This window comes from Cervus elaphus, chromosome 10 (assembly GCF_910594005.1).
Source record: "Cervus elaphus chromosome 10, mCerEla1.1, whole genome shotgun sequence".
In the NCBI taxonomy this organism is placed as follows: domain Eukaryota; kingdom Metazoa; phylum Chordata; class Mammalia; order Artiodactyla; family Cervidae; genus Cervus; species Cervus elaphus.
Window position 1 is genome coordinate 33,989,206 of NC_057824.1, and position 23,432 is coordinate 34,012,637.

The window sequence follows — 23,432 nt, forward strand, 5'->3', positions numbered from 1 at the left end:
AAGGAATTTTCACTGTCAGTATATTGTTAGAATTTTTATTCAACTACAATAGAGGATTTATTATCCAACTATAATAAGAGATATTTCCATGGGATTAGGAAAGGAGGTCATCATTAATATTTGCCAGAGAACTGCCTGGGGTGGAAGCTTGACTGCAGAGGGTTGAGAAGCAGATAATGAGAAAGTAGTAGTAACACTGTTTTTCCTGGGAGCCCGTCTGTGAAGGAGGAGAGGAAAGAGAGAGGAGTGGCTGGCAGAGTGGACCCTGGTAGAATGATAGTTAAGAGAGGCAGAGGGGAAGAGGAAAGTAGACCTGGGGGTGGGGGTGGGCGGGAGGTCACCACGGGGCAGGGTCTCAGAAAGGTTGGCTGTGGTCAAGTCAAGAAGCCACTTGGAGGAATTGCTCTCGAACAAGAGAGGGGACAGCTTCTCCTTGATAAAGGGGATAAATATTCTTCTCAAAGATTTAAATTCTGTCTCATAGGGAGAATGAGCTGATGCATATAAAAAAGAGAAACTGTAATACAGGTGGAGAGTGAAAGCTTTGAGGATGAATCCATGCTCTTTGCAACCCCCATGGACTGTAGCCTACCAGGCTCCTCTGTCCATGGGATTTTCCAGGCAAAGGTACTGGAGTGGGTTGCCATTTGCTTCTCCAGGGGATCTTCCCAACCCGGGGATCGAAGCCAGGTCTCCCACATTGCAGGCAAACGCTTTACCATCTGAGATACCTGAGAAGCCCTGAATCCATGTGAAGGGAGCCAAAAAGAGAACAGTGACTCCTTCCCTGGAGGTGGGGAAGTTCACACAGGGGAGGGAGTACCCTTCCTCAGGGGAGAGGTCTGGCCAAACCGGTCCTGGCTGGTCGACACGGAGGGTCCCTGCTCTGCTCCCACCGTGAATATGCCGAGACGTGTCCTGACCAGCAAGGAGCTCGTGCGTGACATCCTAACATTTTGGGGAGGTAACCAGAATTTTGGGCTTCCCTTGTGGTTCAACTGGTAAAGAATCTGCCTGCAATGCAGGAGACCTGGGTTCGATCCCTGAGTTGGGAATATCCCCTGGAGAAGGGAACGGCTACCCACTCCAGTATTCTGGCCTAAAGAATTCCATGGACTGTATAGTCCATGGGGTTGCAAAGAGTCAGACACGACTGAGCAACTTTCACTTTCAACCAGAACTTTGCCCCCTTAAAATCCTGGGAAGCCCAGTGAACTGGGGCACATATCTCCCCACTAAAAACAAGCCCTCTTTCCCTCCCTCCAAGGTTCGGAAGCACCATTGAAAGCTGGAGGCCCGAGATGGTTGCCGCCAGCCACAGCAACTTACAAAGCGCCTGGCGGTAGGTGACCTGCTGGGTCTGACAGCAGCCTCCCTGGTGCTACTTTTTCTGGCCCCCTCTCTCCCCCAGAAAGTAGCTCTTTCTAGAACCTTTGCCCTCCAACAGATGGCACAGACGCAAATGGGGAAACATCCGCCTTCCATTCCCTACCCTCCCCTCTGGGGCCTGGCAGCCCCACGCCAGCACGGCCTCCCTGCCCCCCAGGTGGGTCCTGAGTCTGCAATGTCAGGGCAGCAGGAACGTCCTCAGCGCCCTGCGGAAGGCTGTGGAAGTGGACTTCAAGGACAAAGAAGATCAGCAGTCACAGGGCATCTACCTCTTCACGGGGGGCATCCCTGACCAGGACATGGTGGGTGAGCCTCGTCTCGGCCTCCCTCATCCTCCAAGACCCCCACATCTTCCCCTGGGTGGACGCCTCGCGACCAGTTTCTCCCGCATGATTTTCCCATCTAGACTTTATCACCTGGAGATGTTGTTCAAATGCAGAAGTTGCTAGACCTGGCTCCCAGGGGCCTGAGAGTCTGCATTTCTCATGAGCTCCCAGGGGATTAGAGGCTGCGGGTCTAAGATCTCAGGCCCGGCTCCCCGCCAAGATCTATTAAGATAGTAAGGGAAATGGTGACCCAGATTCTTCCATCTTTCCCTCCTCAGTGCCATGTACTAGACCCGGTACACAGTAGGTCCTCAAGAAAGAGACTGGGCTGAACTGCCCCAAGACCAGCAGCTTGAAAAGCCCTCAGCCCTGGTCCCCTCCTTCCTCTCTGCCCACAGGCCATGCTCAGCGCCTACATGGCCGAGGCCTGCGGGGGCTGTGACTTCCATCTGAATGTGTGTCTCTTCTATGTGGGAGAGTCACAGACGGACACCATGCCCCCTGCTTGCTATGCCAGCCGCACGGACACGGCCGCCGCCTACAGGGAGGTCACCCGGGCTGCTGGTGGGCGCTTCCACTGGTTTGGAGACACAGGTGAGGGAGTGGTGCTGGTCCCTCCACCTCTTTCTTTGCAGACAGTAGTCTCAGGACCGACATAGCTCCCTATGCCATAAACATAAGGATAGGGTAGGGGTGGGGAGGGAGGCTTCAAAGGGAGGGGGTATTTGCATAATTATCGCTGATTCATGTTGTTGTACAGTACAAACTAACGCAACATTGTAAAGCAAATATGCTCCAACTTAAAAAATTTTAAAATACATATTTTAAGTAAATTATGGTTTAGGTGATATGCAGGCAATGCAAAATTGTGACGTGATTCAGGAGGGATTGAAGCTTGGGACACAAGAGTGTGTTCTGATCTCTCTGATTTACAAATCAAGAAATGACTTCCAGGGACATGAATGGAATAGCTGGGGCTGGAACTCATGAAAAGTGCTGGACACATACATTGAAGTTATTATTGGTGATTATTATTGATAATAGCAAGCATTTATAAAATAGTTATTATATGCTAAACTCGGTTTTAAGTGTTTTAAACATGTTGTGATTCATTCCTCACAATAACCCTATGAAATGGGTTATGATTATTACCCTATTTTGCAGCTAGTGAAGCTGAGACACAGGACCCAGAGCACAGAGGTAGTAAGTAAGGAACCAGGAGCTGAGCCCAGAGTCTGTTTTCTTAGGCATCACAACTCTAGTCCCACTCAAATGAGTCATATTTGAGATATTACTACAGACATTATTCACTGCAGACATTAGCTACTTTAAGTAACTTCAAGGTGGATCTTAGTCCCTAGAGGAGCAGGACCTTTCCCTGACCTACTCTTCTGTGGGTGAGAGCTCTTGGCTGGGTGCCAGGGTGCTGGGTCCCAAGGCTGGCTCCGCTCTTGGTACCCTCACTATATCTGCCCATCTCCTTTACCACCAGATAGCATGGGGTGGGGGCTGGTCAGCTCAGCCCACTAAGACCCCAGCCTGCCCCCTGGGCTGAGGGCACCTCCACGTGGCCCTTGTGGTTACAGATAGGGACACTTGCCAGAATCGGCATCCCTCCCCCACACTCATGATGTACTTTATTTCCAGGTATTTATGAAAGTGATGATATCAATGCCATCACGTCTGAGATGGAAAAGGCTCTCAACTACTCCCAAAAGGTAAGCCTTACGTATGGGGCAATCAATGACTACACTGGCTTCTGTTAGAGTCCTGAGGCTGTCATTAAAGGACCACAAAAGAGGTGGCTTAAAATGACAGATATTTATTCCCTCACTGTTCCAGAGGCTAGAGCCTAAAATCAAGGTGTCTAAAGGGCCATGACCCCCACCCCAAAGGCTCTGAGTAGAATCTCTCTTTACCTCTTCATAGCTTCTCGTGGTGGCTGCTCTTAGAAATGAAATTTCACTGGATGCTTGTTAAAAATGGCAAGGAAGACACTGTTCAAGATGACTGCAATCAGGGAGAGAGGTTGAACTCAACTCTAATGATACAGCAAAGATAGCTGGGGATTTATAGCCAATGAGCAGAGTGAGAGGGTTAGTGGAATGAAAGTTACTAAGATGAAGTTGATTAGATGTCAAGGGCAGAGAGATTCTTGCTAAACAAGCTTAACAGGATTCTTTGCTAAAACTGGGTTCAACAGTTCAGTTCAGTTCAGTCGCTCAGTTGTGTCCAACTCTTTGCGACCCCATGAACCGCAGCACACCAGGCCTCCCTGTCTCCATCACCAACTCCGGGAGTTTGCTCAAACTTATGTCAATTGAGTCGGTGATGCCATCCAACCATCTCATCCACTGTCGTCCCCTTCTCCTCCCACCTTCGATCTTTCCCAGCATCAGGGTCTTTACCAATGAGTCAGTTCTTCACATCAGATGGCCAAAGTATTGCAGTTTCATCTTCAACATCAGTCCTTCCAATGAACATTCAGGACTGATTTCCTTTAGGATGGACTGGTTGGATCTCCTTGCTGTCCAAGAGACTCTCAAGAGTCTTCTCCAACACCACAGTTCAAAAACATCAATTCTTGGGCAGTCAGCTTTCTTTATAGTCCAACTCTCACATCCATACATGACTATTGGAAAAACCATAGCTTTGACTAGACAGACCTTGTTGGCAAAGTAATGTCTCTGTTTTTAATATGCTATCTAGGTTGGTCATAACTTTTCTTCCAAGGAGCAAGCATCTTTCAATTTCATGGCTTCAGTCACCATTGCATTGATTTTGGAGCAGTCAAAACCCAGTCAAGAAGAGGGCTCAGAGGAGCATGACCAAAGTTTGGTCAAGTAGGGCATCCTTATCACCAGCACTCCTTGGCATTCCTTGGCTTGTGGCAGCCTCACTCTAATCTCTGCCTCCATCTCCATCTCTGGCTCTCCTCCCTCTGTGTGTGTGTCTGTGTCTCTTTTCTTCTAAGGACATCAGTCACATTGGATTAAGGGCCCACCCTTCCAGTACAGCCTCATTAACTTAATTACATCTACAAAGGCCATGTTTCCAAGTAAGGTCATGTTCACGGGTACCAGGAATTTGGACCATGTCTTTTGGGGGACACAACTCCCCCCATGTCAGCTCTCCACCTTTGTGTTGATCCACAGACACCAAAGGCTTCCAGTGAAACATGAGGGTTTCCTATAAGTCACTGGTTTCAGGTCTGTGTGCTCTGCATCCTGGCCTGTACACCCTTGAACAGATCAAACTCCTTCCCAAATTTGCCTTTGCACCTGCTATTTCCTCAGCCAGCTGTTCCCCTCCGAGGTCATCCATATTATTCAGGGTTCACTAAAGTATCACCTCCTCAGAGAAGGAGTTGAGCAGTTCAAGGTGAGGTGAGAGAGGGCCCAGATCGCATCAGGAGCAATGAGAATGGACACAAAGGAACAAACTTGAGATCATGTTTTTAAGGAAGAATTGACCAAACTTGTGGCTGCTTGAATGCACGGGGTGAGAAAGAAGAAGAAATCCTGGGGTGACTTGCTGGGGGATCTGGTAGACAGTGGTGCCATAGACCCAGAGAGAGAAATCAGGACAGGGTTCAGAGAGGTTAGAACAAAGGTGAGTCTGTGCGACTTGTGAGATAATAAGTGGGGGCATCCTTCTGGCAGGTGGATAAAGATGAGGGCCAGACATAGAGGTGTGGGGCAGTTGAAGCCAGGGGATGGACAGAGCATGTAGGTGACTCACATTTCAAGTATCCCCGTTGCCAGAACTGCCTGTCTCCCAACTACATTGTGAGCTCCTGGGAGGGTGGGGCCATGGATTGGCGGACCTGTGGCTCCCCAAATTGTGTCTGAGCATTCCACCCTGAAAGGGCCCCTCTTTGGTGTTTTGAAAAAACTGCTTCTCAGGTGCCCATTAGTCCTGCTCCCTCATTCCCAAGGTGTTTTATAGATATATAAACATTCCCAAGGTGGCAATACTGGTTTAAGCCACCCTCATGTGGTGTTATTTACATTCAAGTGGTGTTTTCTAGTGCTTTGATTGAGAATAATTATTGAAGAATCTTTCAGGCAGTTGAGAAACAGGTAGGCAAAGGAACCAAGTATTATGCCACCATTCTGTGGGCCCCCAGGGTCAGTCATGGGCACAGGGTCCACATATGGAGGAAAACTGGCTTTGGGACAAGGTCCACCTGAGAATAAATGGAAGATCCACTGTATACTCGCAGTGAAGTGAAGTTACTCAGCCGTGTCCGACTCTTTGAGACCCCATGGACTATAGCCCACCAGGCTCCTCTGTCCATGAGATTCTCCAGGCAAGAATACTCGCAGTAGCCTTGGGCAAGTCCTTTAAGTTCATAAGATTTACTTCCTCACCTGTAAAATGGAATAAGATGGCACTTACCCGGCCTGTGTAGTCACATGCCTCGTGGACAAGAGGATTTGAGACCCTCAGGCACTAACTCGCCCACTAACTAGCCTGATGCATCACCGGACCTCTGTACTTATCGTTAGTAGGTTTGACCATAGAACTCTCAGCTCCCGGCAGCACTCTAGGGGTAGAAAGAAAAATCCAGGGGCCCCAGTGGCCTCAGCCCCTCCTGCTGTGTGTGTGTGTGTGTGTGTGTGCAATTGTGCGTGTACACACTCCCTGGGGAGGCACCTGCCTGACTCTCCCAATCCCTGCTGCAGTGTGCCTTACTCGTGTCCTCCCTGAAGAACCAGTCTGGAAAAGGACAGGAAAGTGCAGCCCTCCTGAAAGAGAAGCCGAATGTGCTCCAGCCGAGAAGTCAGCCCAGGAAGTTCTGTCCTTCCAAGCCCACAGCACCCTCCGTGGCCAGAATGGTTTGACTCCCCTCCCCTAATAACACACAGAGGATTTTGTTTCCACCTTGTCTCTTGGTCTTTCCTAGGTCGTGAAGTGGCCTGGGCCAGGTCCCCAGGTCCCAGGGCCAGTGGAGGCGGGGGTAGTGTCCTCAGTGGTCAGGGGCCCGGCCTCCAAGGGGGAGGAGAGCCCCAGGGGCCTGCTTCTCAGCTCTGGCCACCCCTTCCACTCCAGCTTTGGCTCTGCCTGGTTATCCCAGCCTTGTGGTACTAAGGATTCCAGGGAGCTGGCACTCATCATTACACGTGCTGGTTAGAAGGCAGGAGGGCTCATCCGGAGGGTCTCTCAGGGGCAAAGGGGCATCTAATGGGCTCTTGCTGCTTCTGCTCAAGGCTTACAGGGGCCTGATTGGACCTGGGCCTTCCCCAGGGTTGATCCTTGTTCACAGCCTGTCAAAATCTGCCCTCCATAAAATGTCCACCGTAATAATCACAAGGGGCGTCTAGGAGTGTGCCTGGGGGAAGACCCCAGGCTCCACAGCACTTGTGAGCAGAAGCCACAGTGAGGTGTGTGAACTCTTCAGCATTTCACCAGCTGACAGACTCTGGTGAACACAGCTCCCTCCCTTCCCGGGGCTGCACTCTCGAGAGGTTCTGTCCGCACGGGCACCAGACTGCCCCAGGTGTCAGGAGCCGGCATCTTCTGGTCTTCCCGAATTCTGAGGTGAAACCCCAGGGTCTCAGAGTCTGCCGGTTGGGCCTTCAGTGTGAGGGGCCTTGGGTTGCACCAGGGCCCCTAACAGGCCTCCTGAAACGAGGGAAGAGGATCTGGGTAGGTGATGGGGGTCAGCTGGCCCTGGGCCTGGGTGACTCTGTTCAGCTGTCACCACATTCCAGCTGTGCCCAGTAGTGAAGGAACCCCTCCCTTAAAACTGAGGTGCCCGACGTGGCACAGAAATTGCTGAGTGGTTGCTGGTCGTCCTGGAGGCCCAGAAATCCCGGGCCGGTAAGAAGAGGGGCAGGTAGCTGTTGAAGAAGGTTCAGGCAAATCCCCACAGCAGTCCTAGCAAGCGCTCTCTCTGGCCATATTTCATGGCTTGCAGGATCTCAGTTCCCTGACCAGGGATTGAACCCAGGCCGTAGCAATGACAGCTCCAAGTCCTAACCACTTGACCGCCAGGGAACTTCCACAGGCCCTCTCTCATAACACACACACACACACTTGCACGCACCCATTCATATATATGCACACACACACACATGCACACACACATATTTTTCACCTCAAACACCAGAGTCTTCTCTGTATCTGCTGCAGGAGAGGGGTGAACATATGAGGAAGCTTCTTCCTCAGGCCTCTCCATGAAAAGGTTCCTACTTGACATATTGGGGCTGGGGTGATGAGGGTACTGCCCACCACAGAAAACAAGCCTCTGATGGGAAAGGCTGCCTGTTTTCTAGAGTGTTAAAGATGACCCTGACAGAGAGAAGAGGCCCCCCTTGAAAGCTCTGCCATGGCGTCCACTCAGTGGCAAAGCAGGCATCCCCGCAGGTAAGGCATGGCCGCGGGGTGGGAGGGGTGGACAGACACGGCTAAGACATGGATGGGTGATGGCAGTCACTAAAGTGATCAGTGACCGTGCGCCTGCCCTCTGCTAAGACTGTCCCCTTTAAAGCTTGTAATCATCCATCCTATATAGCAAGGAATCTATTAGTTCCTCTGTTTTACTGATGAAGAAATTCAGGCTCAGAGGGACTAAGGAGAGTGTCCAGTGCCAGCCGGTCATGGCAAGGCATTGGTATTTTTATGAAAGTATTCAGCTCATACAATCTAAGACCATGTGTCTTGCTTCTAATGTCACAAACAGCAGAGCAGTTCAGAGCAGAGCTCTGGAGTCCCGGAGTCAGCAAGACCTGGGTGTAGAATCTTTGCTCTGCTTCTCACTGACTCTGAGTCCCCCGTGCCTCGTCTGTAAACTGGGGGACTGTGAGGATAAAACCAGACAGGAACTGGGAGGCACCTCGCACCAAGCCTGGTAAGTAGCAGCAGCTCTAGTTTTGCTGATCCCGGTGAGGCCAGAGTCAGTTTGACTCAGAGTCAGAGTCAGGACCTCAAAGCCACCTTGGAGCCCCATTTCTGAGGGCAGAGCATAGCTGAAGTTGACAAGTCTCTAAGCCAAACTGCACAGCTTCACCACATAAACCCTCAAGGCAGATCCAGACAACAGGCCAAATGTCCTCTAGCTGCAGCCCCGCCAGTGAAGAAAGGGACTGCCGAGCGGAGGAAGAAGACCCAATCGAGGGATGCAGAAACAGCTCTCTTGCTGTTCTACACAGAGACGGGGAATAACGTGGGTGAGTTGGTGGCTAAGCAGATGTCTGGACAGCCCCCTTGCCCGGTGAGACCTGGAAGGTGATCAGGCCCCATGGGAGGGTGACCCCTCCAGGACACGGACAGCCATGCCCCCGGAGCAGGCCTATCCTCAAACCGCTCAGATCTCCCAACCCAGGGAAGTGAGCTTGCAAAGTCTTGACACAAAGCAGTAGAATGGGAAAAGGTGATGTCGGCATTCCCCCGGGTCCCTGGGTACAGTGCTCTGGCTCTGTTTTTGAGGGGCGGTGTCCTCAGACTGACTGGGAAGGAAGTGGGCGTGAATCCCCCAAGTCAGCAGGATCGATAGCTGTGAGGAGGCACAGGTCCCAGTAGCAACTCATTGAGACGCACGGGAGTCAGGTGGGGGGTCCCAGAAGACCTCCCTAGATTCCCCCAAGAGTCCCTTCTATCTCTTAGCAAGTTGCACCTAAGGAATGTTACAACTGACTTGATCGACAGAAACCGACATGGAAAAGGGAGGGGAGGATAAGAGAATTGCACAAGATAACTCTGCTCTCTTTCTCACAGGCTCCATATACAAGAAGTACCCTCAAAGAAGGGGCCTAAGAAGGACTAGATCTTCTATTGTGTTGCCCAGAAAGGATACAGTCTGCTCCAGCCAAGAGGTATTATGCTGTTTGTACCAGCACATGCCTCCAAGCAATCATTCCTCCCACCAACCTTTATATCTGGGAAGGTGGACACACTTGGAATTGAGACCAAATCTGCTTAGAATGACTGTGTCAAGTGTCAGGATAAGGATTAAAGAGAACTACGTGGGAACCTGAGTCTGCCACTTCCTAGCTGGGTGACCTTAGCTAGTCACTCAATCTCAATGTCTTCATTTAGAAAATGAAGACTCTTGTACCTAATAGGATTGCTGATTAATTGAAGTCTATTTTGTGTAAAGTCCTTAGTGGTGTCAGATCCTTTTGGATGCAAGCACTGAAAACCCAGCTTCTTGTTCAAATCCAACATGGGGAATATGTGAATATTTTGTAATAACTGTAAATGGAAAGTAACACTTAAAAATTATATAAAAATTAAAAAATTTTTTTGAAAAGAAAAAAAAAAAACAAACAAAGATAGGATATCTTTTCTTCTGGCAACCAGTCAGTCAGTCTGTGCTTCGTTCTGATTGGTCCAGGCCTGGATACCATACTCTGATTGCTTTAAACCTGGTCATTTTTGTATCTCTTATTGTAATATCTTAATTGATCTAAACTTGAGACCAGTCAGGGTTTCCATTCTAGTTTCATGGAAGAGGCTGAAATGGAAATGGAGGAAGCCACAGGGTTCACCAGACCAGGGAGTAATAAGTGCTCAGTAAATTTTGTGCCCTGTTTCCCATGTTTCTTTGCATCTCTCTCTAGCACTGGGGCAGGAATGTGCATGTGAGGTAGTCTTGGTGAGGACCTGGGAAACCCCACATTTCAAATACAAGACAGATTTCAAACATGAGGTTTTTGAAAGATGAGTCAATCATTCCATTAAGCCAAAATTACCCAAGATAATCATTCTTTCCTTTATTCCAAAGTGGGTGGCAAATTATGGGCTAAAGAAACTAAAGATGGAGGTCTCCAGATACCTTGGTCCCAACTGCACTCATCAAAAATCAGTACAGACGTCAGCATCAGCCAAATACTGCAGTGTCTTCCCCAGCATAGAGATCAATGTAAGTCAAGATTGGTTTTGTTTTTTCACTCCCGGCTCCTGTCTCTTCTTAGACACAGATGGCTGAGTGTGTTAGGGGAAAGTCCACATGAATGTATGAGCCCCCAGCTTTTATTTCTCCTATTAAGAACCCCAACCCCCCAAAGGGGGACTTCCCTCAAGGAATAGGATACAGAACCCTGTTGGAAGGAAAGCCAGTCCCTCAGAATGCCTGAGACCATGATCAAGGTTCTATGTACTTTCTAGAATGAGAATTAGTAACTGTTGCTGAGATCACAGAGCAGTGGCTAGAATACTTACCAGTAAGAACTGTATACCCCGATTCTGATGGTGGTTCTGTTAAGATGGCCAGAAACAGGGGTTATGGCAGGAGGTCAGGGGGGCGTCTCTATTTCCTAGTTTTGAGGTAGTTTTTAATTGCTTTGATACTGGAACAGGTAAATTTAGTACAAAATTAAAATCTAATCCTGCTTTAAAAAAAAAAAAAAGACCCCATTTTCTCTCCTTGCCCTTTAATGTGACATTGTCAACTGTAAAGCTAAAAATTATCCACCATACAAGTTTCATGGGCATTTAATCATGCTGCCTGCCTCCTCCATCTGAGGTCATCTTTTAATGTGAAATTTATCGACCTCCCATTCTACCATTAAGGGTTTTCTATTTAAAATTTAGAGAGACTATTTTAGTTTTTAGTTATGACAGTGACCACATTTGACACAAAAACCATCATCCCAATTCCCCCACACCTGCCTAAACCCATGCATTTGATAGTTTAATAAAAGAAAAAAAAAAAAGCTTTTAAACAAACAAAAATGTATGCTTTTACAGTGTTGCGAAAATTGTGAACCGCAATAGACTAAACTGTTTTGGGGGTGATGGGGATATGAAGAAAGAGCTGGCAGGGGAGTATTTTTCTTTGCTTGCTTTAATCCAGGGGACAGTGAGACACATTGCTTGCACCCCCAGGGAAATGGAGGTGTACATCACGCACCTGGACAAGCTGATGCGCCGCTACGTCCAGAGACTGCAGTGGCTGCTGTCTGGTGAGCCTGCCTGCTGTCCTGGAGGGTGGGGGGCGTGAGGGGCAGGGGGAGGGCAACCCCAGGGACCCCAGGGTCACTCCTTCCCAGACTAAGCATTCACAAACGGTCACCCAGCGGCAACATGACTTCTGGGTTCAGAGGTCAGGCATTGTGCTGGATAACAGGAGGTGGAGCACAGACCACAGCATCAGAGAGAACCAGGTCTGTCCAGGCCGTCTCCCACACCCCATCTCCTGGGTGTGACTGAGGGGCTGGCCCTCAGGAGCCTCAATTTAGCATTGATTGGGGTCCAAAGAACTGGTCCATGAAGGTAGAGATAGGAGGGTCTCCAGCAGAGAAGATGCTCCTGTTCTTCTCGACAGAGAGCATTGAGGACCCTCTGGAGAGGCCAGTGGCCGGGCTGGCTGGGAGCCAGACTCATATCCCAGAAGCGGCGTGGGGGCAGGAATCAGGATGGTCTGAAGCATCAAGTCCAAAAGGCCGGGCGGTTGGCTAGAACTGAACGGCAGGGTGTTTAGGCTTTGGGGCCTGGAGGGTTCCTGGGGTGATAGGAGGAAGCATCCCAGTGTGGGCCACTCGGGCTCCTGTGCAGATTCATTAAGTCCAGTCCTCTGCAGTAGAACCTGGTATAAACAGTCCTTGGTCTGCCGCGGCTCTCCAAAGCCTCTGGAGGGGGCTGCAAGTCCCAGGCTCAGCTGTCAAGTCAGAGGCTGAACGTGGGGCAACAGTGACGTTGTGTGTGCTCCCCACTCCGACACACACTTCCTGCCGGGAGAGTGTGAAGGCCAGCCGTGCAGTCACTCATGGTGTAGTACGAGTTGCACCCCCACCTCACACACAGCTACACACCCAACACCATCTAACACCTCAAAACATACCCAGAGGATGCTGCACTGATTCACTCATTCATTAATCAGCAAAGAGTGTTGTTCTCCCGGTTGGTGCTGGGGCGGTCATAGAGGAAGCACCCCACATGGTCCCGGACCTCATGGAGCATGTGGTCCAGAGGAGAAGGATGGTACCCAAAGAACAGCGGAGATGAGTGTAAGGTGGAGACAGGCATGGTGCAGGGAGAGAGGGGCAGCGGGCCTGCACAGGGAGATCATGAAGGGCTCCCCTGAGGAGGTGATCTGAAGAATGAATAGACATCACCTGAGCAAAGAGAAGACAGACTCCCAGGACGTGGCTGAGCTGCTCAACAGGAGAGGAGGCTGAGTACAAAGACTGAAAGGAAGCCGGATTGGCTGAGAGTAAAGGGCGCATCCATCCCAGGAAGATGAATCCATGGCCCAGACTTTATCCTAAGCGGAATGGGAAGACACTGAAAGGTTTTAAATAAGGGAAATGTGATCAAGTTACAACCAATCTCTCTGGACTATAAATTGTTGAGGGGATGGAGTGCAGTCAGGGGAACCTAGAAGGAATCCAGGGGATAAGAATAGGATAACTGGGAATGTTAGTGATGATGGAGACGGACAAAGAAAGCAGAGTTAGATTAGGGAGACAATCCCAGGGCTCAGTGGCTTTCAGGGTGTTCCCTTCCGCTGTCTGGCTCCCAGGGTGGATCAGCTGGCCTTTTGTGTGGGAGGCCCCTCGAGAGCTGGCTGGCTGTCCTCACAGAACATCCCCCATGCTTTAGGATGGTTCCCCTCCTGTCCTCATGTGGCCATGAGTGTGGCCAGAGAATACCCCACGTGAGTCCTGGAAGATTCCTGGGCAGCGGGTCCAGCCAGTTCAGGCCGCCTTTCCCTGGAGAGCAGTGAGCCCGTTTTGCAGCAGGTTTCCATTTTTTCTAATCCTGCCTCCAGTGAGGTCTGAGGTGTGATTCAGGAACGTTTGACACGCCATCTTCTGCTCTTTGGCTTCCTCCGTGTTACTTCCATTTAGCCCTGGGGCACTAAAAGGGCTGGGGCTAGCTGTTGCTTTAAAACATGGATCGGAGGACCTGAATGTGAATCTCAGCTGCCAGGCTGTGTGACCGTGGGCAGGTCACTGATCCTCTCTGTTTCCCCTTGGGATAATTCCCAAATCCCGTACCCACCTCTCCAGCTTTCCCTCTGTCCCGCAAGCGTGGCACGCTCTTCTCCCACTCAGAGCTTTTCTCAGTCCGTTTGCTCCACACATACCTCCTCTCCTTCCTCTCCTTGGCCACTGCTCCTCATCCCCAGCCGTAGGTTGTCCGCTCCCCACCCCACATCCATCTCTTTCAGATTCTCCCCAGTGTATACTCCTGTACGTTTGTCAGAACCCTGTTAGCATAACATCTGTTTTCCTTTACCGACTAGCAGCTCCATGAGGGCAGGGAACCCTCCCTCATTTCCACTGCACTTTGCTCAGTGCTGGGCACACCGAGGATGCTCATTTGATTTCTGTTGACCAATGTACAGACTCTGTGCTCTGTAACTTTGTTTCCAGCCCCAAACAGTGCTGTGACACCACTTAACTCAATCACCTAACATTAGGGTGAGGAAGGTCAAGCCCAGGGAGGTTATAATCAGGTCATCTCCAGCAAAGTCACAGTGGAAACCTTGATCTCCCAAAGCCCAGGCCACCGACCTATGCTGCCTTTGAACGGTGACCACTCTAGCAACACCACAGTGGCTATCTCCCAGCGGGTTCACATCTCATCCACAAATGATCAGATTTGGGGCTGGTGTGGTGTATTTGATAGCTGCAGTGGGAAAAACCACCCTCACTCCTTCCTGGCCTCTGTCCCCACCCACCCTGGAGCAGGGAGCCGCCGACTGTTCGGAGTCATTTTGGAGAGGAAAGTGTGCATCCTGCTGGACACGTCGGGATCCATGGGCCCCTACCTGCAGCAGGTGAAGACGGGACTTACCCTGCTGATATGGGAACAGCTGCGGAAGCACTGTGACAGGTAAGAGGCAGGGGTACGGGTGAGGTGGGGGGCAGGAAGATCCAAGCAATAGTTCTGGATGCTTCCCTGGCCAAGGCCACTCCCTCCTCGCGCTTCCAAAGGGGCCTGGAGGCTTCCGAACTGCTCAGCTGAATAGCAGGAAGGAACACTGCCTTCTACTGCAGAGTAAAGTGGTTTTTAGAAATCCATCTCGGGCCCAGTGACAATTGCAAGCAGATCAGAGGACCGACCAGGCTGCCTTGAATTGTGGATGTTTCAAGAGGGGCTTTGGTGTGGTTTGTTCTCTCTACTCAGAAGGGTTGACCCAGAAGGGACAGCTGGAAACTCTGACCCCAGGCTGGGACTTGTTCTTGCCCTAATATTAAAATGAGCGGGCATTTATAGAGCTCTTTCCTTGTGCCAAGCACTTTACATGCGTGAGGTCATTCAGCCTGCACAATGATCCTGTTATTATCCCCATTCTTCAGAAAAGGAAACAAGGGCTTAGAGAGATTAAGTCATTTGCCCAAGGTCATATGACCAGTAAGTAGCAATTACTGAGCGGGGATTTAAATCTGTCTGCATCTAGAATTTTCACCATGTACCTCCTCAATCTTGGTTGGTCTGCAGGGGGCCCAGGGCTTGCTGTAAGGTCTTCAGGGATAAGCATGTGTCCTCATGGAGGTTACTCTCCCAAGATCAAAATAGACTGCATGTGGGCTCAGCGTGTCTGACTCTTTGCGACACTATGCACTGTAGCCTGCCAGGCTTCTCTGTCTATGGTTTTTCAAGCAAGAATACTGGAGCAGGTTGCCGTTTCCTCCTCCAGGGGATCTTCTTGACCCAGGGATTGAACCCACGTCTCCTGCATTGCAGGTGGATTTTTTACCACTGAGCCATCGGTGAAGCCTTCAGTATAAACTGGCACATGCTAACAAATCTCTTTTTCCTCTCTCCACCCCCCACTTCTTCTCCCTGCTCCCCAGTTTTAACCTGCTCAGCTTTGCAGAGGGCCTACAGCAGTGGCAGGACACGCTGGTAGAGACCACAGACACAGCTTGCCACAAGGCCATGCAGTGGATGACCTGCCTGCACGCTCAGGGGAGCACCTCAGTCTTGGAAGCACTGCTGGCAAGTTCCACCACCAAGCCCAACCCAGAAATACTGTCCTAACCCCTAATCCTGACATCACATGATGCTTCGGAGTTTACAGAGAGCACTTTAGAATTTGCTAAGTGTTCAATCATTGCATCTTCCCAACAACCCAGTGAGAATGAGTTTCTCAAATTTCTGACTTTATTAATGACGACACAGAGGCTCAGAGAGGTTAAGTGACTTGCTTGGGATTAACCAGCTCTGGAGTGAGCTGCACTCTTTTTCCTAAATTTCAACAGCTTCCTGCTCTGTCATCAGGTAAAAGGGGAGGCTCACAGTCTTAATGACAAGTTGGTGGGATCCAAGCAGACTTGGGGATAGCAGGTCAGTGGTTTCTGCATCCTGGTTGGCCCCTTCTCTGAGCCAGACAGCCTATGTGCTCTTTCAGAAAGCTTTCAGTTTTCCTGATGTAGAAGGACTATACCTCCTGACCGACGGGAAGCCGGACACAAGCTGCAGCCTTATTCTCAGTGAAGTTCAGAGACTCAAGGAGAAGAGAGACGTCAAAGTGCACACCATCTCCCTGAACTGCTCTTGCAGGTGAGCAGTGAGGAGGCGGCCGAGTTGCACCACTTCCCTATCGCCACATGTTTGAGGGTCACGTGGCCATGAGCTGAGCGGTCCTGGGCCCAAGTACCGTGGGTGAGCCGCTAGGAGGCCCCTGGGCAGGCATTGCACCAGAGAGGGAACCCCACTGAAACCCTGCCTACCCATCAGCAGGGCACCCCAACCTTCTCCAGTGTGGAAACAGACTTGCACCGGTTCCCAGTCAGTCACACGCTGTGTTCTCCCACTTCATCTTTCTTGGGGGCACATTTGTCAATATTTAGGGGGAAAAGTTTAAAGTAGCTATGGCTATTTCCATAAACAATTATCATGGAAGAAAGAACATGTGTTAAACAAGGGAGATTCAGCTCCTTCTGAAACAAAAATGCTTAATGTAATTGGCAAAGCTGTGATTACTTACATTTATATTTAATCTCTCTGTCCAAACCATGAGCTCCATAAAAGTCACACTGTCTCCCTGCCAGGCCAGACACATAGTCGGCACTGGATAGATTAAGGAATGGGGCCATGTGCTCAGAGGCGACCCTGATACGGTGAATACAATTGACACAGTGGCACCTCTGCCACCCAAAAACCAGCTGGGAGAGTGGGCTTGTGACCCTGACATGGTCTCAGTGGCACAGAGCCTCAGGGCCCAAGACCCATTACCCCACTGACGTGACTTCCACAGGGGCCGGGGGCTCACAGAGATCAGTGGGCCTGGCCCCAGCCCCCTGTTCCTCCCCACAGGACTGCTGCTAACTTCTTGAGAGACCTGGCCGCCCTCACCGGGGGGCGCTATCACTGCCCTGTTAGTGAGGACTCGCTTCTGGAAATGCAGGGCCTGCTGACCAGGGGCTTCCTCCACCAAAGGGTAGGTTGTAGGATGAGTTCTGTTGAAACAGTGCAATATAGTGTCAACAGGTGTGGTTTTTTTCTTCCTAACTAACAATTAACTCTTTGTAAATTACCTCTTTTAATCCTTCCAACCATTATTGTACCCATTTAACAGATGAGTGAACAGGCTCAGCCAGGTTTAGGAATACACCTAAAGTCAAGAGTAAATGGTAAAGCTGGAGTCCAGACATCCATGCTCCTAAGTTCTATGCTTTCATTCCTGCATGTTTCTGTCTTCTCACCTTAAATTCATTAAAGTACAGATATTCAAATGTGTGATCTGTTAAAAATAAATAAAGTCATAAATTTTATCACACATATGGAATAAGATTTTACAACCTGCTAGAAAGATTATGTATCTATTCATACCTTCTAGGGATGTGCTGCTGTGAATCATAACATTTCCAAGCCAACATATCATCTAGTAGAACAATCAACCAGAATTCTGGAATTTTGGGGGGGAAATTAAAGTTTACTGTCACAGGGCATGGCAAAATTTTTGAAGTTGAGTGCTTTGCATGATTTCTTTGTTTGAGTAACAGTTTTGGGGGTAAATATTACTAATGATATAGAGGTCAGAACAAGTAAAAGTAATAAATATTCATCCATATCCTACACAGGAAAACACAGTTGACAATATTGGGAAGGTTCTCTATTTAATACCTTATCAAATCAGATTCTTTGAATAGTTTCTGGGTGCAGAGTGGGACCTTTGCCACTACTGCTTCCAGGAAGAAGGAACACTTTCATCTCTCTTACATTCTCTTACTAATGGTGAGAACTTGTGTTTTTAAGGCTAAGCTCTGGAATTTCATTAGTTGACATAAGGAAAAGGTATGTCTGTGGAGCTGTTTTACTGGAAGAAATAGGGAAGGGGTTGACAGTGAGATGAGGTGTATATACCACTTCTGTTCTACAGGGCAGAGCAGTGCTGACTTCAGTGAAGTCCAGGGCCCCTCTCGGTTTCCAGTGACTCTCAGACATCTTATTGCAAAGTGTCCCCTTTACAGAATGACTGCCTTTGCATATATTAAGCTCTCTGTCCCTGGAAACATGCAAGCTGAGGCCCACAAGATTCCCTGCACTGGGAGGAAGGCTGCACTGAGTTCACCGTAAAATTCTTTTCCTGAGATTTTGGATTTTTATGTCCCACCCAGTCATTTAATGAATCTAATTTCAGACTCATTTCCTTCTTTCAAGGATCCTGCGCTGCCACTCTTTGAAGGAGATGATTTAAGGAGATTGGCCCAGGAGATCACCAAGGCCAGAGGCTTCCTCTGGCAGGCCCAATCCATCAGGTACGCCCTTCAAGCAGCCCCTCTCCGCTGCCTCATAGCTCTAGCCCACCCAGACCCTGGGCCCCACCCAAGTCATGACACCCCTGCTCCAAGAACTCCTGCCTGCCAGGCCCAGAAATCTGGGCATCTTCCTTCATCTCCTGTTCACTAGGTCCCAACTCCAGAAGAAAAACAACCCAGAACCGAAGGTCGCTCCTTTTTAGGGAAGCGTTCTCAGGTAAGGGGAGGGGACAAACCCTGTGCGGGTCAGGCAGCACGCTCTGCTTTGTGGACAGTAGTAACCATGGGGAGGGATCAGAAACAAGGATTCCCCCACATAGAAAGGCCATCCTACAAAGAACCACATACTTGCCGTGAGCACAAGGTGCTCTGGAAAACTGGTACTCCCAGATCAGCATCATCAGGCACCAGGACTCCCTAGAAGCTGCAAGAGAGTCGCTGTTTATCCCTGGGCCCACCCTGACGTTCCTGCCTTGTCCCCAACACACCCTGCACTTCAGTCACAAGGCTGTTCCTTGCCGGAAGTCCTGCACCAAGCCCCTGTCTGGAGCATCCTTCTGCCACCCTCTGTCTGGTGACTCCTTCTCATGCATCAAGGCACAGAGCAAATGGCATCAGATTCTCTGTGAAGATGCCTCTGGGATCCATCAAGAGCTGGGAGCCTCCCGCCTTCCCCCCATAGCATTCTGACCACTCATCTCTCTTTATAGTGGTGACACTTACTACACTTAGCACTCCACATCATGCTTCCTGGCTTCTTTGTCTCTTCTCCCTGACCATGAGCTCCCCCAGGATGAGGCTGGTGTCCTAACCATCTCTGGGTCCCCAGAACCTGCCATGTGGCAGACATGTAGTAAACTGTGAGCTTGCAGCTTAGTTATGAGAGCCCTGCTCTGGAGACCGGCCAAATGAGATCGTTTCTGCCCTGATCCTCTTGCTCTATGCCTTCCCACCGCCTTAGTCCACGGCTGTAACACAGACTCAGCGTCAGCCCATCTTGGAGGAAGAAAAAATAAATGAGTCTCGCCACCACCCCCCAAACTGCTCAACCAAACTGGACTGCAGTCTGCTCTGGAGCCCAATCCAGAGCAAATTCTTGGCTCAAGCTTGTGAAAATGGGGCTGGCTCTGCTGGGCCAACCCCACTGTGTACACACGAAATGAATGTGTCATGTATTACATCATTGAGGGTCATTTCTAAGACATGAAAAATTGCTTTTAGTTAATTAATAGGATCAAAGTTACTTTTAAACTGATGTGATCATTGCAGTGTGTGTGTGTAAATGTTTGGTGAGATAAACTTTGTTAATCATCTATGTTTTAATTTTTTTTACTAGAAAGTGGTATATGAGCTTTTCTATGTAGCTATGTTTATTTTATTTGCATCTTTAAAAAACTGTGATCATGGTCTTTCTAGTATTTTTTATACTTTCAGCTCTTATGTCATGTAATACCTAACTTATTTTAGATATTACAAACTTATATATTCAAATTGTGTGCAATTTTTATTTTTTCTATAAAATTAAAATCACACTTGACAAAAAGACTCATCTCTAGATATATGAACTCCAAATCAATAAGATTAACATCTTAACTTTTTTTAATGGACAAAAGGTTCAAACAGATATAAATGAACTTTATGTATATGAGAATAGGTGTATATATAGGTGCACAACAGCCTTACCCATCAGTGAAATGCAAAATAAAACTACAGTGAGAACCACCACAACACCCACTAGAATGGTTAAAAATAAAGACTGACAATATCAAGACAGAGAGCAACTGGAACTCTCACACATCGCTGGGGTGGAAGCCGGGCAGTGTAAATTGATCCAATCACTCTGGAAAACTGCTTGGCAATTTTTGCTAAAGTAAAACATATGGACTGAAGTAAATTTTACTAAAGTAAAACATATGGACTTCTCTGGTGATCCAGTGGTTAAAAATCCTCCTGCCAATGGAGGGACACAGGTTCGATCCCTGGTCCAGGAAGATTCCACGTGCCACAGGGCAGCTAAGTCCATGCACCGCCACTGCTGAAACCCACGCCCTAGAGCCCATGCCCCGCAGCAAGAGAAGCCCACCGCAATGAGAGAGTAGCCACTCCCAACCAGGGAGTAGCCCCTGCTCTTGGCAACTAGAGAAGTCCTGCAGGTAGCAACAAAGACCCAGTGCGGCCAAAAATAAATTAATTAATTAAATAAAGTTTTTAAAAAGTATGCCTCCTCTCTGCCAGCAATTCCACTGCAAGAGAAACAAGTGCCCACGTTTGACAAAAGACATATACAAGAATGTTTATAACATCTTTATTCATAAGAGTCAGAATGTGGAAACTAATTAAATGCCCATCAGTGGTAGAATGGACAAATAGATTGTGATACATATTTGCAGTGGAATACTACACATCAATTTAAAATATTCAGCAAGCTTTTATGAACAAAATTGGGCAAAAGAAACCAGACACAAAAGAGTGCATACAGTGTAATCCCATTTACATGAAGTTCAAGAATAGTCAAAACTGGGGACTTCCCTGGTGGTCCAGTAGTAAAGACTCGATGCTTTCACTGCCGTGGGCCTGGGTTCAATCCCTGGTTGGGGAGCTAGGATCCCACAAAGTGTGCAATGTACCAAAAAAATAAAAAAGAATAGGCAAAACTATTGTTGGTGATAGAAGTCAGAAGTGATTGCCTTGTGTGTGTTGGGGCCACACGGCTGTATCTCACTCTGGGGGTGGTTACATTGAAAGTAAAAATTCATCAAATTGTTTGAAAACACAGTTTAGTAAAGCTTGACAAGCCATGCCTTTGGCCAGGCTCTGTACCAGCCCAGGGAGACAGCAGTGACCACGGCCCCTGCCACAGTGGATATCAGCCTGGTCTCTGTCTTGGACAGCTGCCCTCCACATCATCTCCATCTGTGCAGAGAAAACAACCTGTGGTCACTGTATTATGCCACTCAGGCTGTTGAGACAAAGTACCACAGACTGAGTGGCTGAAGTGTTGTCTCCAGCTTTGGAGGCTGGAAGTCTGAGATCAAGGTACAGTGCTCCCAGGAGCACTGTAAAAGGTCCGAAAGCACTGGGAAAGGTCTGTTCCTGGCCTCTCTCCTGGCTTCTGCCAGTTCCTTGCTTCTGGCAGCATGCTTCCAATCTTCCCCTGATGCTCGCCTTGTGCACATGCCTGTGTCCAAATTTCCCCTTTTTATAAGGATGCCAGTCATGCTGGGTTAGGGCCATACTCTAGCAGGACCTCACCTTTAATTACATCTGCAATGACTCTTCCCAACTGGGGTCACATGCTGAGGTACTGGGGCTTAGGACTTCAACGTGAACTTAAGGGTATCACAATTCAACTGTAATACCTGTTAATAGTTGCAAACTATGCTTTTCCTAATAAGACTACACTTGGGCCTGGAGAACAAGAGTCCTCTGGCCCTGCTGGTGGGAAAGGAAAACCTGGCCTTTGTGAATGGAAGGGCAGACCAAATGCATGGTTTGCAAAGCAGTAAATCACAGGTCTTGGGATTGAATCCCAACCTCTCATATAACAATGATAACAGCTACCATTGGTTGAGTACTGACTGGGCAGGCATCATACTCAGCATTCTGTTACGGTACCTTGTTAGCCACAAGCCTCAGAACATCACAGCTGTAAAATACACACCAGTTCTGATTTATGAATGAGGAAACCGAGCCCTGTAGCTGCCCAAACACACACGAGAAAGTGACAGAGCCAAGACTTAAACCCAGGACTGACCCCACGGCCTTGCCCCACTACACTCTGAGCCCCCTTTCATCCCTCTGATCCTGATTAATGAAGCAAGCAGCGCTAAAACAGAGTTGTGAGAATTGAGCAAGATACCTTACCACTTGCCACATAGTATGTGCTGGCTGAGGATTTTTCTCTTCCCCACTCCTGCCCATGCCCACAAAGGAGGTTCATACGGGTGAAGCCTCTGCAGTAGCCCTCTCCAAAGTAAGCAGCCCTTGGTGGTCTGGGTCAGCACTGGAGCACACCCCCACCATCCCCCAGCTCCACTTCATCAGCTGTGCCCACTCCTGGGCACATTCTTGCCTCTCTGCCACTGCCACTTGCGAATGGGTTTTCCAGGGATGGTGTGATCCATCCGGGTCCCCAGTGCAAGGGAAAGGACAACACTGAAGAATAACCTATTAAATGTGGAACGATGGCATTGGAGAATGGATAACCCAGAGGTGGGTGGAGGATGCAAGAAATGAAGGGTAGATAGATGGGTGGAAGGGAGGAAAGAAAGATACAGAACAAATTGGATGGATGAAAAGCTGGATGGATTAAGTGGAAAGACAGAATTTCGGGTGAATAGATGAACGGACAAGAAACAGTTTTAAATTGGTAGAACGCTGAATGAATTGACAAAGATGGATGGAAGAGTAGGTGGGGAAATAAATAGATGGAAAGAGAGGAAGCGGGGAGGGAAGGAAGAAGGGCAGGAGGAAAGAAGCAGGAGGCAGGCTGAACAGAAGGGACCGCGTGGGAGAGGACATGGATAGATAGGTGGGTGGAAGAAAGAAACATCCTGGGGTTCAAGACGTCTATGCGGGCAGGGCCCGGCCAGCATGCAGGACGTTCCTGAACTCTCCCCATCGGCATCATGGCCCGTTTCACCCTTCGACCGGCCTCAGTTTTCCCTCTGGGAGAGGCTGCGTGTCCCAGCCTTAGAGACCAAGGTTGTGAAATGGAAAGCAGGGTCAGGGGAAACAGGCGCGGGGCGGGCGCGGGGCAGTCCCGGAAGTCGGGGCCGGCCCCGCCCAGGGGAGGCGGAGACCCGGTGGAGGCGGAGGCCCGGCAGCACCCGGCTCAGCGTCTAGACCAACCGAAGATCACTCAGTGCTGCCGAGATCACTCAGCGCCGCGGGAGCCCGGCCAGGTGAGCGCCGCTGGGGCGCCGGGCGCTGGGCGCGGGGAGGGGGCGCGCGCAGCAGCCGCGGCAGGCAGGACCCGCCCGGAGCTGCCCAGCAGGAGGCTTTCAAAGTAGGATGGGTCGCCCCGCTCCTACCCACCCAGCGGGGGCGATGG

General features: G+C 49.5%; 1 protein-coding gene across 1 annotated transcript in view; it reads left to right on the top strand.

The window, feature by feature from the left end:
* VWA3A (von Willebrand factor A domain containing 3A) overlaps window positions 1-19,831 on the top strand; it is a 54,694-nt gene extending 34,863 nt beyond the window's left edge. The window contains exons 19-35 of the mRNA XM_043915585.1: window positions 1,268-1,342; window positions 1,547-1,691; window positions 2,114-2,309; window positions 3,363-3,433; window positions 6,404-6,556; window positions 7,997-8,087; window positions 8,780-8,890; window positions 9,438-9,535; window positions 10,447-10,584; window positions 11,518-11,626; window positions 14,360-14,504; window positions 15,470-15,614; window positions 16,027-16,178; window positions 16,935-17,058; window positions 18,282-18,379; window positions 18,531-18,596; window positions 18,880-19,831. Coding sequence (XP_043771520.1) covers window positions 1,268-1,342; window positions 1,547-1,691; window positions 2,114-2,309; window positions 3,363-3,433; window positions 6,404-6,556; window positions 7,997-8,087; window positions 8,780-8,890; window positions 9,438-9,535; window positions 10,447-10,584; window positions 11,518-11,626; window positions 14,360-14,504; window positions 15,470-15,614; window positions 16,027-16,178; window positions 16,935-17,058; window positions 18,282-18,379; window positions 18,531-18,582 — 1,903 coding nt within the window. The 3' untranslated portion in view covers window positions 18,583-18,596; window positions 18,880-19,831. The remainder of the gene's footprint in view (window positions 1-1,267; window positions 1,343-1,546; window positions 1,692-2,113; window positions 2,310-3,362; window positions 3,434-6,403; window positions 6,557-7,996; window positions 8,088-8,779; window positions 8,891-9,437; window positions 9,536-10,446; window positions 10,585-11,517; window positions 11,627-14,359; window positions 14,505-15,469; window positions 15,615-16,026; window positions 16,179-16,934; window positions 17,059-18,281; window positions 18,380-18,530; window positions 18,597-18,879) is intronic.
* Window positions 19,832-23,432: the final 3,601 nt, after the last annotated feature.